At 37.8% G+C, this 13,222-nt stretch overlaps 1 protein-coding gene across 1 annotated transcript in view; it reads left to right on the top strand.

Moving 5' to 3' along the window:
• PER3 (period circadian clock 3) overlaps nt 1-4,108 on the top strand; it is a 108,494-nt gene extending 104,386 nt beyond the window's left edge. The window contains exons 19-21 of the mRNA XM_006885913.1: nt 998-1,181; nt 2,153-2,303; nt 4,025-4,108. Coding sequence (XP_006885975.1) covers nt 998-1,181; nt 2,153-2,303; nt 4,025-4,108 — 419 coding nt within the window. The remainder of the gene's footprint in view (nt 1-997; nt 1,182-2,152; nt 2,304-4,024) is intronic.
• Nucleotides 4,109-13,222: the final 9,114 nt, after the last annotated feature.

The following is a 13,222-nucleotide window of genomic DNA, read 5'->3' as shown; positions in this document are numbered from 1 at the left end:
AGGTGGATTGACTCAGTGACCAGGGTAATCAGGATGGGTGTGTCGGAGGAAATGCGACTGGCACAGGATAGAGCAGGGTTTAGGTCTGTTGCACATTGGGTTGCTATGAGTCTCAAATGACTTGACAGCGTATAACAACAACAACAGGTGTAGGTCTATCAGGTTTTCCATATTTGTGTGTGTGTGTGTGTGTGTGTGTGTGTGTGTGTGTGTGTGTGTGTGTGATCTTTGATACTTTAAATAATTCTTATATTAACTTGTCAAATAACCAGTATTGGGTTTTATTTTATTTTTGCCTTGTCTTTTGTTCACTTATGCTGTAATCTTTATTTTCACCTTTCTTCTGATTACTTTGGCATGTTTGCCTTCCTCCCCACCCCCACATCTCTTATGATGGATGCCTAGGACTGTGCTTTGAGACCTTTCTTCTTGAATATAAATATTTAATGCTATTAATATCTCTCTAAGCACTGCTTTACCTGCATCCCTCAAATTTTGATATGTTCAGGTTTTTATTTCAGCTCCAAATATTTTCTAAATTACCTTTTATTTTCTTCTTTAGCCCATAAGTTATATTGAAATGTGTTGTATAATTTCCTGATATTTGGAAATTTTTCTGCGTATTTTTACTTTATTGATTTCTAGTTATTTTCACTGCAGCATGAGAATATTAATACATCTTTAATTTATTGAGGCTAGTTTAATGGTCCAGATTGTAGTCTGTCTTGGCCGGTTTCTTGTGTACAGTTGAAAAGAGTGTTCTGCTTTTGTTAAGCAGAATGTACTGTAAATGTAAACTACTATATTTTGCATAAATGTATCCATACATATTGCTGAATAGGAACTAGCAAGTATGGTTTGAAAAGAAAATAACAACATCCCACACTGAGTGACCCCCATGTTATGTGTGTAAAAATAAGGTGGAGAGAATTTGGTTTGGTTTGCAAAACATTTTCTGACAGGTGTTGTCTAATTGGTTGGTGTTGATTCTTCATAGGAAGCAGTGACAGCTGTATGTATTTGGCTAGTAGTGATTACTCTTCTGAAACCTCTCAAAATGGGCAGACATCTCAAGATGCACAGGAAAAAGAAACATCTCTCAAGTCTGCCCAAGAGTCCATCTGGAGTATGATAGAACAGACACCTGAGTGCATTCTCATGACGTATCAGGTACCCGACAGGTAAAGAAGTACTTCAGAAGACTTATTTATGTGGTGTTCTTGAGGGGTTCTGATTTCTGAGGTGATTTATAATGCAAAGTGATTTTCAAATGTTTTAATATATACATTTAGAAAGTTACTTTTAAAATTCTTTCATTTAGAGTTAAGTGAAGAATACTTACACTTTTAAAATAAGAGTGATAATACTATGTATGTTAAGATCGACACAAAAGAAATGTGTAATGTGACACATAAACTCAAGAATACTTCTTTATAGATGCTAGGTTTGTTTTTCTTGGCCTAAAAAAATACACCAAGAGGGAGCTCTGGTGGCCTAGAGAGTAAGGTGTTGTGCTGACAATTCAAAGACAAGCAATTTGAATCCACCAGTTGTTTTAAGTAAGAAAGACAGTTTCTTCCTGTGCAGTTTATAGCCTCTGAAAACCTGCTGGAGGATTGGTTATGAGTTGGGTTGGTTCCAGCTAGACAGCAATGAGTTGGAGTTTTTTGGTTGTTGTTTTTTCCCAGCAATCAGTTTTTGAGCTAAGGGAGACTTGTTTCTTCTCTATCTCAAAAAATCCCAAAGTCTTACTGCTGTCAAGTTGGAACCAATTCATAGTTGACCAGACAGCAACTTTCCAGAGGCAGTAAATGCATGAGAGAAAATTGCCCATCTTTCTCCCTTGGAGCAGCTACTGGATTGAACTATGAGCCTGGGTTGGCTGTGCAAAGAAAACCTAGTAGACCACCATCCCTTAATAAAATCCTCTTCAAGTAGTTACCAAGAAAAACAAGATCAACTTAAATCAATATGACAAAAGAAACAAGTCAGTTATTTTTAAATGAGTACATCATATTAACAAGATATCAAGTATATTATTATTATTATTATTATTATTAGAAATAAAAAGTATTGATCCTATTCATAGATGATAGTATATAATCCCATAGCTTATTGAGGATATTTTAGAAGGTTTGTCTTTGGTTTTCAGGGTTAAAGAAGTTGTACTAAAAGAAGACCTAGAAAAGCTGGAGAATATGAGGCAGGGACAGCCCCAGTTTTCCCAAGGACAGAGAGAAGAGCTGGCCAAGGTGCATTCTTGGATTCAAAGCCAGACAATCCCTCAAGAAATAGATGTCCAGGTGAGCACCACCATGTGAGCTCCACCCGTGATACCCTTCAAGCCAGGCATCATTCTGCGCACTCAGTAAGACTGCACAGCCACTCTGAAAATGTTCATTCTTGCAGTTTTCTTGATGAGCACTTGCTCACACAACATTCTGGATTCATAACTGTCTCAGCGCTGGCCTTGCACTGGTTGTCCAAGGTTGTAAACTGCATGAAAGGAGATAGCTGGAGGATTTGAACTACCAGAGAGGCTGGGTCCATGAGTTAGCGTGCAGCTCCCTACAGACTATACCCCTCATTTATAGATAGACAACAAAGTAAATTGTCCAGATTTTAAAGTTTGTGTAAGATCCTTAAACAACATGACAACGCCACACTGGCCCTCAGCCTTAGCCTCAGCCTAGAGGTATGACCAAACATTTCAGTATTTTACAAAGCCCAAATGCTGGCAGACTCTGCACCAGAGACCCCCCAATTCATAAGGCAAGTCCCCTCTGCTGACACCCACTTGGGATGAAAAGAAAGCCATAGGATCCACGAGCGTTTCATACGTGCATGTCCCTCTTCAAGATTCAAGAGGCTGGTCAAACATTCTTCTAGGTTTTATAACCCTGGTCTGTCCACTTGCTGTACAGCTCGTGGTTGCTGTGAAGCTGAACACTGTGACACTGATATGTCAAATGCAAGAATGTTACCCAGGGTGGACAGTGTTTGGTGGAGCTCCCTGATTAAAACAAGCTTGGAAGAAGGAGTGGCATCCACTTCCGAAATAGCTTGCCTCTGGAAACCCTGTGAACCTGGAGAAAGGATAAAAATTATACAGGTGTCCAGGTCTTTCGTTCATAGGGTCACTATGAGTCACTTACGACTCGGCGGCACTTAACAACAACAATAAGATCCTATCATTCACTGGGTTTAGAATGCAGTTCTTTTTTTTTTTTTTTTACACTTTTTCTTATTTTAGGGAAAAGATGTAAAATACAAGATGTATGATTTATACCAGAGTAGTGTTTACCCCAAAACGAGCAGGAACTTCTGTGAGGCCCAGTGGTCCTTCACCATTAGGAGATCTTCTCAGTGAGGTCACCTGTGAATGGGCTTGAACAAGGACTGAAGGCCAGTGGGACAGATAGTGACAAAACTGTAGTGATACAGATAGTGACAGAACTGTAATGATAGCAGCCATAGCTGCACTGATGGGATTGACTCAGGATAGGGCTGGGTTCAGAGCTAATGTACATAGAGTCACTATGAGTTGCAGTGAGATGGTCTTCCCCTCCCCCAACATGTATCAAATTAGAGGATGATTAAAAATCAAAATCAGAGAATAAATATAGGCATTAATAAAAGTTATTCCAAGTCTTATAAAGTAAACAAATTATTGAGATGTACCCCGGCTCCAGTTTTAAAGGAGTTCCTACAGTCTGGAAATGGTGAGATGTGATCTTGTCAAAAAAGCAGAGTTATTTGGTCACTGTAAGTATCTTTGTTTTCAATATGTCACTTTTCTGGCTTTTGAGTACAGGGGTATATGGAAAATGGGATTCCAAAAATAGAAAGTATTTAAACAGTTGCTGTCATTTACTTTCCAAGTTAGGGAACTGTAATGGGCATTCTTAGCTGTGAATGAGTCATAGAGGTGGAAGTGTGTTGCTTGTCCAATACTTTACTGGCTTTAGTCTCTTCATTTGACTTTAATATCTGATAACCTGCCTTCTCTTGTTCTTTCCTAAAGGGCTGTGTCACCTGCGAAAACAGAGACTCATCTGTTGAAGATGCAGGGTGTTCGAGCCAGGGTCCAGCCAAAGCCAACAGTTAGTTGAGTGACTGAAGAAACCCTCATATCTTTACCAGGGCATGCTGGGAACTTAGGATTCTGCATGTCATTTTAAACTCTTGGCTCTTAAACAACTGTAAAGTTATCATTGAATGTTCAGGTGTTCCTTCCTTGTTTTTCAATATACACCATTTTTCCAAAGCAGATATTTCATCTAGGATCTTTTCCTTTTCTTTGTTCCTAATGTATTAAAACTATCAGTTAAAAAACACTCTTTCTAGCTTAGCTGTCTTCTAGAGCGATTGGATGGCCGTTGATAAGGTATATGTACAGGATAGAACAAAGTGTCCATCTGTTCATGGCATTGTGAGCTGTAGTCAACTCGACAGCCCCTAACAAGACTAGTAACGTGCACAGCTGACCTTTATTTCACATGTCACTCAAATAACTCACAATTAGAACTATTGCTAGAATGAGCCCAAAACCTTAGCTTTTTTTTTTTTTTTTTATCCTCTATTGTTGTATTAAGGAGCTCTGGTGGACCAGTGGTAAGAAGTTGCATTGTCAACCCAAAGATAAGTATTTCAAGCCTACCAGCTACTCTTTAGGAGATATATGGGCAATCTCCTCTTGTGCAGTTTACAGCCTCTGAAAATCTACTGAAAGGTCAGATATGAATCACTTCTGACCAGAAAAAAGTAAGTTTGAAGGATTTATTTTAAGATTCTTATGTAAAACATTTTACCCTGTGAGAGTCCTTGAAGACACCCCAGCCATGGGCCATGTAGTTTTCACGGTGGTTTCCATAAATTCCGTTCATTCATACAGGCTTTGCACAGTTTGGTGCTTCCCCTGAAAATGAAGACAGCACTCCATTTACTCTTCCAACACTGCACGAGTCACTTTAGTATTTACCAGTACTTAAATATATTGCCCATTTGTATAGGTGGAGATACCTAGATTTTAAGGTTGAATTTGAGCCGTGTCCTTAGAGATTCTTGCCTTTTGATTTTCTGCCTTCCACTGAGATTCTGAAAGTCTTATCTTAAAAAGAGAAGCTTGCAACAGACTTATCCTTCTGCAAGTTTAAATTGATATCTGTGTGCCTAATGCTAAAACAAAAGAATTTCTATCTCAACAAATGATATTTTCTTTTTTAAATACTCTTATTTGTAAAATAATGATTGTATAAAGCTTCAAAAGTTTTGTAAAAGTTGGTATTGTCCTTACCTGCTTATGCCTTTAAGTGCTCAGTCTCACAGAAATTAATGGTTGATTAACTTTCTTCCAACCTATTTACTCACCGGAGGTGTCTTTGTCTTCGGGCTGACTTCACAAGCACTTTGTCTGCCCAGTAAGCTGGTGTCATTGCTGGGAAGGGCCCGTGCTGTGAGAGAGGCAGTGTGCGGCAGTCTACACTCCTAGCCTATGAGGCTGCAGCAACGAGGCTGCAACATTTTCAGTGGACAGTGCTTTCTAGACTGTGTTTAGCTGTCTATTACGAAGGGAGTGTGAGGATTTACTTGATAAGTCAGCTCTTTACAGGTGCTCTTAGAGAAGTCAGGGATTCCTTCTCAAACTTAGAACATTGTACAAAATGTACGCCTGGGCAGATCAGAAAGTAAAGATCAAAGGAAATGAAGATTACAGGAACTTTTCATGCAAGAGATTGATTTTTTAAAAAAAAAATGTTAATTTTTTTGTGTGTTTTTTAGGAGAACATATATTTTTCCTCTCAAGTTTTGTAGCTTTGCAAATGCATCCTGATAACGATCAGGGGGCTCAGCCTTTCTGTTGAGTTGACCCCATCCTCATCCCTGGAGTTCATGACCTCCTTCTTAAAATAGCATTTTCCTGAATGGTAACTTGACCTTAAAGTATCAGACCCTTTTCAAATGCTGCCTTAGTTACGATTAAAGATTGTATACCTACTGAAGTATGATTCCTAAGCACTGTTGTGTTAGTCAGGTTGTGTGGATTTTTTGGGTCTGATGAAAATTCAAATTCTGAAAATTCAACCAGCCTGGTTTATTGTCCATCAGCAGACTGCTTGTGACCTTTTTATGCAGATAAAGCTTTTTGATTTGTACACATCAGAGATGGCACACACAGCACAGCAGCCAGAGGTCACCTGTGCTCCAGGTGCATATTTAACCTTCATTCTGCAGTTGTGAAAGCCCTTTTTGCCCATTGTTTCGGGAGACTTGTTTCATGTACATTTGCTTATTTCTTTTGTCTTCGCACAGATTTTAGGCAGTGCATATTCCATGAGGCTTGATTTGAAACTGGTGCTTGTGGTAGACAGATCTGTACAAGCGTTCATGCACTCTCTCCTTTTGAAAACAGGACAGCGCTGAGATCCCTGTGACAGTCGGGGCCCAGGGAGGCCCCAGTGCTGATATGTTTAGCTCCCCATGGGACTCCGCCCAGCCTCCTCTTTCCTGTGCACACTTACTGTGTTTCCTATTCATAGCTATAGACATTGATAATTAAAAAATGTACATTAAAGGCTTCAATGTTTACATAAGTTTTACTCAAGAAAGTGTCATTTCTTGGCTAAGTGGTCAGGATTGATTGAAAATGGATTGCTCTGTGAATGGAATAGTTTCGCAGCAAAGAGAAACTCCAAAATCCTTCACAAGGTAAACTTAATCTAAAAAGAAATTTTGCTCAACTGAATTTATAGTTAACTGTGTGAATTTACTTGTTTTTAATGGTTGTTGATATTTTAATTTGTTATCTTTTTTAAGTAAAAACAATAAATAAATGGTATACATGTATAGCTTGAGACATTTTCTTTAACTTTCTCACCAAACCTTTGCCCTGAATATGTATTTTAGAACCTTTGGAAATATCTGTTACACTATAAAAGGAGCCCGGGAGTACAAACAGTTAAACACTTGGCTGCCACCCGACAGATGAGCAGTCTGAACACATTCGGTGGCTTTCCATGAGAAAGACTTGGTGATCTGCTCTCATAAAGGTTACTCCCAGAAAACCCCATGGCCAATTCGTTCTGTTAAATAGGGTGGTTGTGAGTCAGAAGCAACTTGGTGACATTTAACAACATTAAAAGTTATTTTTAGGTGCCGGGAAGTCAAGACTCAGCAACCCTGTAAACCATGGATCTGAGTTTTGCCCTGTCTTCTGCCATCCTCATGATCTGTCAGGCTCAAGCCCTCTGTAGTTGTCCCTATCAGTCCATCTCAGAGAGGTCATTCCCTCTTTTGCTGACCCTTTACCTTTCCCAGAATGAAGTATCTCTCTTAGGATTGATTTCTTTTGAAAATATGCTCCAAGCAAGTGAAACACAGTTTCACTATCCTTGACTCTAAGGAGAATTTTGGTGGTTCTTCCTCACGACATGTATGTTTGTCCGTTTGCCAGTCTGTGGTATGTTCAGTACTCTTTGCCGGCATCACAATTCAAAGACATCACTGCTTCTGTCATTAACTGTCCATTTTTCAGACATTTAGGAAGCAATTGAAAATACTGTGGCTTGGATCAATTGATAGAATTGTACCATGAATAATAATAGAATGATAGACTGGTACAGTGAATTATTTATTCATTACAAATACTTTTTTTTTTTAAAAAAGCATAATGGTGACTATGCACTTGAACGTCATCTTATGAACTATACAAGATTGAGTAAATCTGTGTAAAGAGATAATGAAAAAGCTCAGTTATCAGCAGCCAAAATCAGGTTGGGGCTGGCTGTGAAACAGATCATCAACTACTCTTCTGCAAGTTGAAGCTGAGGAAATGATATATCCATTAGAACCAGAATAAGCCTTTGACTGTATCCCAACTGAATTTAAAAACCATGTTAAGAACAGATTTGACACATTAAATACTAATGACTGAAGACCAGACAAGTTGTAGAATGGCATCAAGGATGACATCTGTGAAGAAGAAAAGGCCTTTACAAAGAAAAGGAAGAAAAAACCAAAATGGATAGCTGAAGAGACTCTGAAACTTGCATTGGAGCTATATTGAAGGTTCTTCCATCCAGGTACTATTGGTCTTTTCAGCAACATTGTATGTTATCAGATCTAATACGCTTTGCCAATACCACAATTCAAAGGTTCTTCTGTCATCCTTATCCAGTGTGTAACTTTCCGGTGTATAGGAAACAATTAATTGAAAATACCCTGCCTTGGATAAAATAATAGAATACCATCTAAGCATTTACTATGTATAAAACTGCAGTACTTTCATATTGTTTAATACAATAAAAATGTATTTGAGTCCTCAATAAATGTACATACTTTAATGCTTGCTAATTTTAGTACTGAGTTTATAAAAATTAGTGGACCAGAACTACCTTCTGTGCCCATTTATCAATTGAATTATCTTTTTGTGGCATTTGAGTATTCTATAAATTCTAGATATAAGTCCCTCATCAGACATGTCATTACCAAATATTTTTTCCCAGTCTGTAGCTTCCCTTTTTACCCTGTTGGAGAAGTTTTTGGATGTGCATAGGGACTTGATTCTTAGAAGGTCCCATTCATCTATTTTATCCTCTCCTGGTGGTAGATTTTTCAGGATGCTTGGAAGACTGTTCATGTTATGGCTTAGGGCTTCTAGAGTTCTTCCAAGCTTTTCTCTAATGAAGTTTATAGTCCTTGGTTTTAGTCCTAGGTCCTTGATCCACTTTGAGTTGGATTTTGTGTGTGGTGTGAGGAATGGGTCTTGCTTGAGTTTTCTGCAGATAGTTTTCCAATTTTGCCAACACCATGTGTTAAAAAGACTGTCATTTCCCTACTTAAGTGATTTCATCTCCTTGTCAAAAATCAGCTGACCGTAGGTAGATGGGCTAATTTCTGTGTTCTCAATTCTATTCAATTGATCTATGTGTCTGTCACTGTACCAGTACCATGTTGTCTTGACCACCATGGTAGTGTATAGGATTTGATATCAGAGAGTGAGATGCCTCCTACCTTGTTTCTCTTTTTAAGGAGTGCATTGCTTATTCAAGGTCTCTTTCCATTTCGAATGAAACTGGGAATTGCCTTTTCTATCTTGTGGAAGAATGGAATTGGTATTTCTATTGGGATTGCATTGAACATGTAGATTGCCTTTGGTAGTGGAAGAATGGAATTGGTGTTTGTATTGAGATTGCATTAAACTTGTAGATTGCCTTTGGTAATGTCATTTTTACAATGTTGTCCATGAGCAAGGTATAGTCTTCCATTTCTCCAGGTCTTTTTTTGTTTTTTGTAGTAATGTTTTGTAATTTTCTTTTAATAGATCCTTTGTGCTTCTGGTTAGATTAACTCCCAAGTTTTTAATTTTGTTACTAGCTTTTGTGATGGGTATTGTTTTTCCAGTTCTATCTTTGTCACTGGAGAGAAATCTGATTTTTGTATGTTGATCTTGTATCCTGCCACTTTGCTGAATTGGTCAACTATGTCCAGTAATTTTTTTGCTGAATCTTCAGGGTTTTCTAAGTATACTATCCTATCATCTGCATATAGAGATAATTTTACCTCTCTTTGCCAATTTGGATACCTCTTATTTCCCTCTCTTGTCTTATTGCTATAGCTAAAACTTCCAATACAATATTTAATAATAGAGGTGTTAGTGGGCATCGTTGCCTAATTCCTTTTCTCAAAGGGAATGCCTTTAATCTGCCTCCATTGGGAACAATGTTGGCTCTCAGATTTCTGTATATACTTTTTACTATGTTGAGGAAATTCCCCTCTATTCCTATTTTGTGGAATATTTTAATCAGGAAAGGGTGTTGTCAAAGGCCTTTTCTGCATCAATTGATAGGATCATGTGGTTCTTGTTCCTTGCTTTGTTTAGGTGATGAATTACACTCATTGTTTTTCTTATGTTGAACCATCCTTGCATACCTGTTACGACTCCTGCTGGGTCATGATGAATTATTGTGTGTGTGTGTGTGTGTGTGTGTGTGTGTGTGTGTGTCATTGGATTCTATTGGCTAGGATTTTATTCAGGATTTTTGCGTCTATGGTTATGAGAGATACTGACCTACAGTTTTCTGTTTTGGTGGTGTCTTTACCTGGCTTTGGTATCAAGGATATGTTTGTTTCATAGAATGAGTCTGGGAGAATTCCATCTTTTTCTAATTTCTGAAATAATTTATGTAGAATTGGTGACAATTCTTCTCTGAATGTTTGATAAAATTCACTTTTAAAACCATCTGGTCCAGGGCTTTTTTTTTGACAGGAAGTTGTTTTATTACCTTTTCAACATCTTCATTTATTATAGGTCTGTTCAGGTGTTCAATTTCGGTTTGTGTCAGCTTAGGTAGGTTGTGAATTTCTAAGTATTTGTCCATTTCTTCTAGGTTTCCATATTTGTTTGAGTCTAATTTTCATAATATTTCATCATTAGCCTTTTTTTTTTTAGTTTATTCTATTGTGACTTTGCCCATTTCATCTTTTTATTTGGATTATTTGCTATTGGTTTGTCTATTTTATTGACCTTTTCAAAGAATCAATTCCTAGTTTTGTTGATGATTTCAGTTGTTTTCCAGTTTTCTATTTCATTTATGCCTGCCCTCATTTCTATAATTTTAGAGGTGTTTTTTAGGTTTTTTAGAGGTGTTTGTATTGAGATTGTATTGAACATGTTTTCTGGCAGCTTTTTTCCCCCCTTCAATTTCTTGGTGATATTGCGTTAGAGAGTCAATGGTCATTTTTTTCCTGCCTTTTGATGTGTTTACTTATTGCTATAAATTGACCTCTGATTATGCATTGGCTATTTCCCAGATTTTTGTAAGTTGTGTTGTCATTGTCATTGTTTCAAGAAACTTTTTAATTTCACTTTTTGCTTCTTATAGTACCCACTCATGTTCAAGTAAGCTGTTCAGCTTCCAAATGTATTGTTTTTCTCCTTTATCCTCTTGTTATTAATTTCTAATTTTGTAGCACTGTGGTCTGAGAAGATGTTTTGTATTATTTCTGTGTTTTTTAATTTATTAATGCTTGCCTTGTGACCTAAAATGTAATGTATTCTCAAGTACATTCCATGCACATTGGAGAAGAAGGTGTACTGTGCTTTTTTTTTTTTTTTTTGTGCATTAGCCTGTCAATATCTATGAGATTGGACTGGTTTATTGTGTGGTTTAACTCTTCAGCATTTTTATTGAGTTTCTTTTTTGGTAGTTCTGTCTTTTCTTGAGAGTGGTGTATGTGTTGTCTATTTCTTTTTCATTTTTGTTGATGTTTGTTTTCTATATTTTGCAGCTCTATCATTTGGTGCATAGATATTTATTATTGTTATGTGCTCTTGTTCTATTGACCTTTTAATCATTATACAGTGACCTTCCTTGTCTTTTGTGACATTTGTTTTTGGATTGAAATGTATTTTATCAGAGATTAATATCACTACTCTTGCTTTTTTTTCTGGTTGCCATTTGCTTGGTATATTTTTTCCCACCCTTTTATTTTTAGTCTTTCTTTATCTTCACTTTTCAGGATATTGAGGGATTTTGTTTTGTTTTTTTAATCCAATTTGCTACTCTTTCTCTTCCATGGTGTATTTAAACCATTCACATTCAGTGTGATTATTGAGAGGCAAGATTTTATTGCTATCATTTTGTTGAGTTCTTTTTTGGTGTCATTGCTAGTTACATTGGTCCATCCTGCTTTCCATGGCACATCTGTAAGAAGGACATCTCTCAGTATTTCCTGCGACACTGGTCTGGGTTTTACAATCTCCTTTAGGTTCTGTTTGTCTAGGAATATCTTGATCTCTCCTTCATATTTGATGGACAGTTTTGCTGGGTGTAATATTCTCTTGGTTGGCAGCTGTGTTCTTTGAGTATTCGATATATGTAATTCCACTGTCTTCTTACTTGAATGATTTTTGCTGAGAAATTGACACTTAATCTTGATTGCTCTCCCTTACAGGTTACTCTTTGTTTCTCCCTCACTGCTTTCAGATTTCTCTCCTTATCTTTGATTCTGGCAGATGTGACTATGATATGCCTTGGTGTTTTCCTTTTGTGGTCTGTTCTATATGGTATTCACTCAGCTTCTTGAATATATATTCTCTCATTCTTCATTATGCCTGGGAAGTTTTCTTCTAGTAATTCTTCCACAACTTTTCTGGTGCCTTTACTTGCTTCTTCCTGTTCTGGCATTCCAGTTAGGTGTATGTTATTTCTTTTGATGGTGTCCCACATTATTCTTAGGTTTTCTTCTTTTTCCTCCCTTTTTGCTTATGCTTTTTGATCTAGCATATCGCTGGTGACACTTCTGTCTTCTATGTCAATTGTTTTGTGTTTTATCTCTTCATCTCTGCTCATGTGTCCCTCCATCATGTAGACAGCATCTGAAACATTGGACTTCATGTTTTGAATTGTGATTTCTTGTTTTCCTAGAGCCTCTAAAGCCTTGTTTGTTTTATCTGCATTGTTTTGGATTGTTTTTTAAAGCTTTTCCTGGTTTTTACTTGCGGTATCCTATAATTCTTAAGTTTATCTTTCACCCATTGAAAATATTCAGTCAGTGTTCTTTTAAATTCTGTCAGAAAGTTCCATCAGACTTTCTGGCTTCAGGAAATTCATTGATACTCTGTCACTTTTGGGAGGTGACATCTTTCTTTGGGCTTATGTAGGCTGTGAGGTAGCCTGCTTCTTACGTGGCATTCCTGTGGTAGAGTTTTTCATGTCTGAGGTGATAGCAGGTTCTTGATCTGAAGTCATTGCTCCAGAGGAGGGGGTGGCAGCTACCTTGTCTGTATTTCTCTCTGAACTTCTGACCCAAGGGAAGATTTGCTTCAGTTTGGGAGAGATAAGGCCTGTGAAAGCAGCCTCTTCTGTCAGACAACTGTTGCAGCTAGGCCAGTCCAAGGCACTCCAGGCTAAAGGCAGTTAATTGACTGGACGTAAAAAGATGCAAGGCAGAGCATGGAGACACAAGCAGGGCAGACACATGCACAGATGCTTGCAGGGTAGGTACACACATAGGGCAGGCATACCTGCAGACACTCGCAGGCTGGGTGCACAAACAGGGCAAGTGTATGCAGGGACCTGAATGGAAAAGCAGGGAGCCTTGGTTTCCCCCTCAAGAATTGGGTCTAACTTCACCAAGGAAGACATTCAGATGGCCAACAAGCACATGAAGAAATGTTCAAAATCCCTAGCCCTGAGAGAGATGCAAATCAAGACAACCA

Source organism: Elephantulus edwardii, unplaced genomic scaffold (genome assembly GCF_000299155.1).
Source record: "Elephantulus edwardii isolate Elephantulus edwardi_28Jun2011 unplaced genomic scaffold, EleEdw1.0 scaffold00045, whole genome shotgun sequence".
Taxonomy (NCBI): Eukaryota; Metazoa; Chordata; class Mammalia; order Macroscelidea; family Macroscelididae; genus Elephantulus; species Elephantulus edwardii.
The sequence above is the reverse complement of the archived record's forward strand: the minus strand, read 5'-3'. Positions and strand labels throughout refer to the sequence as shown.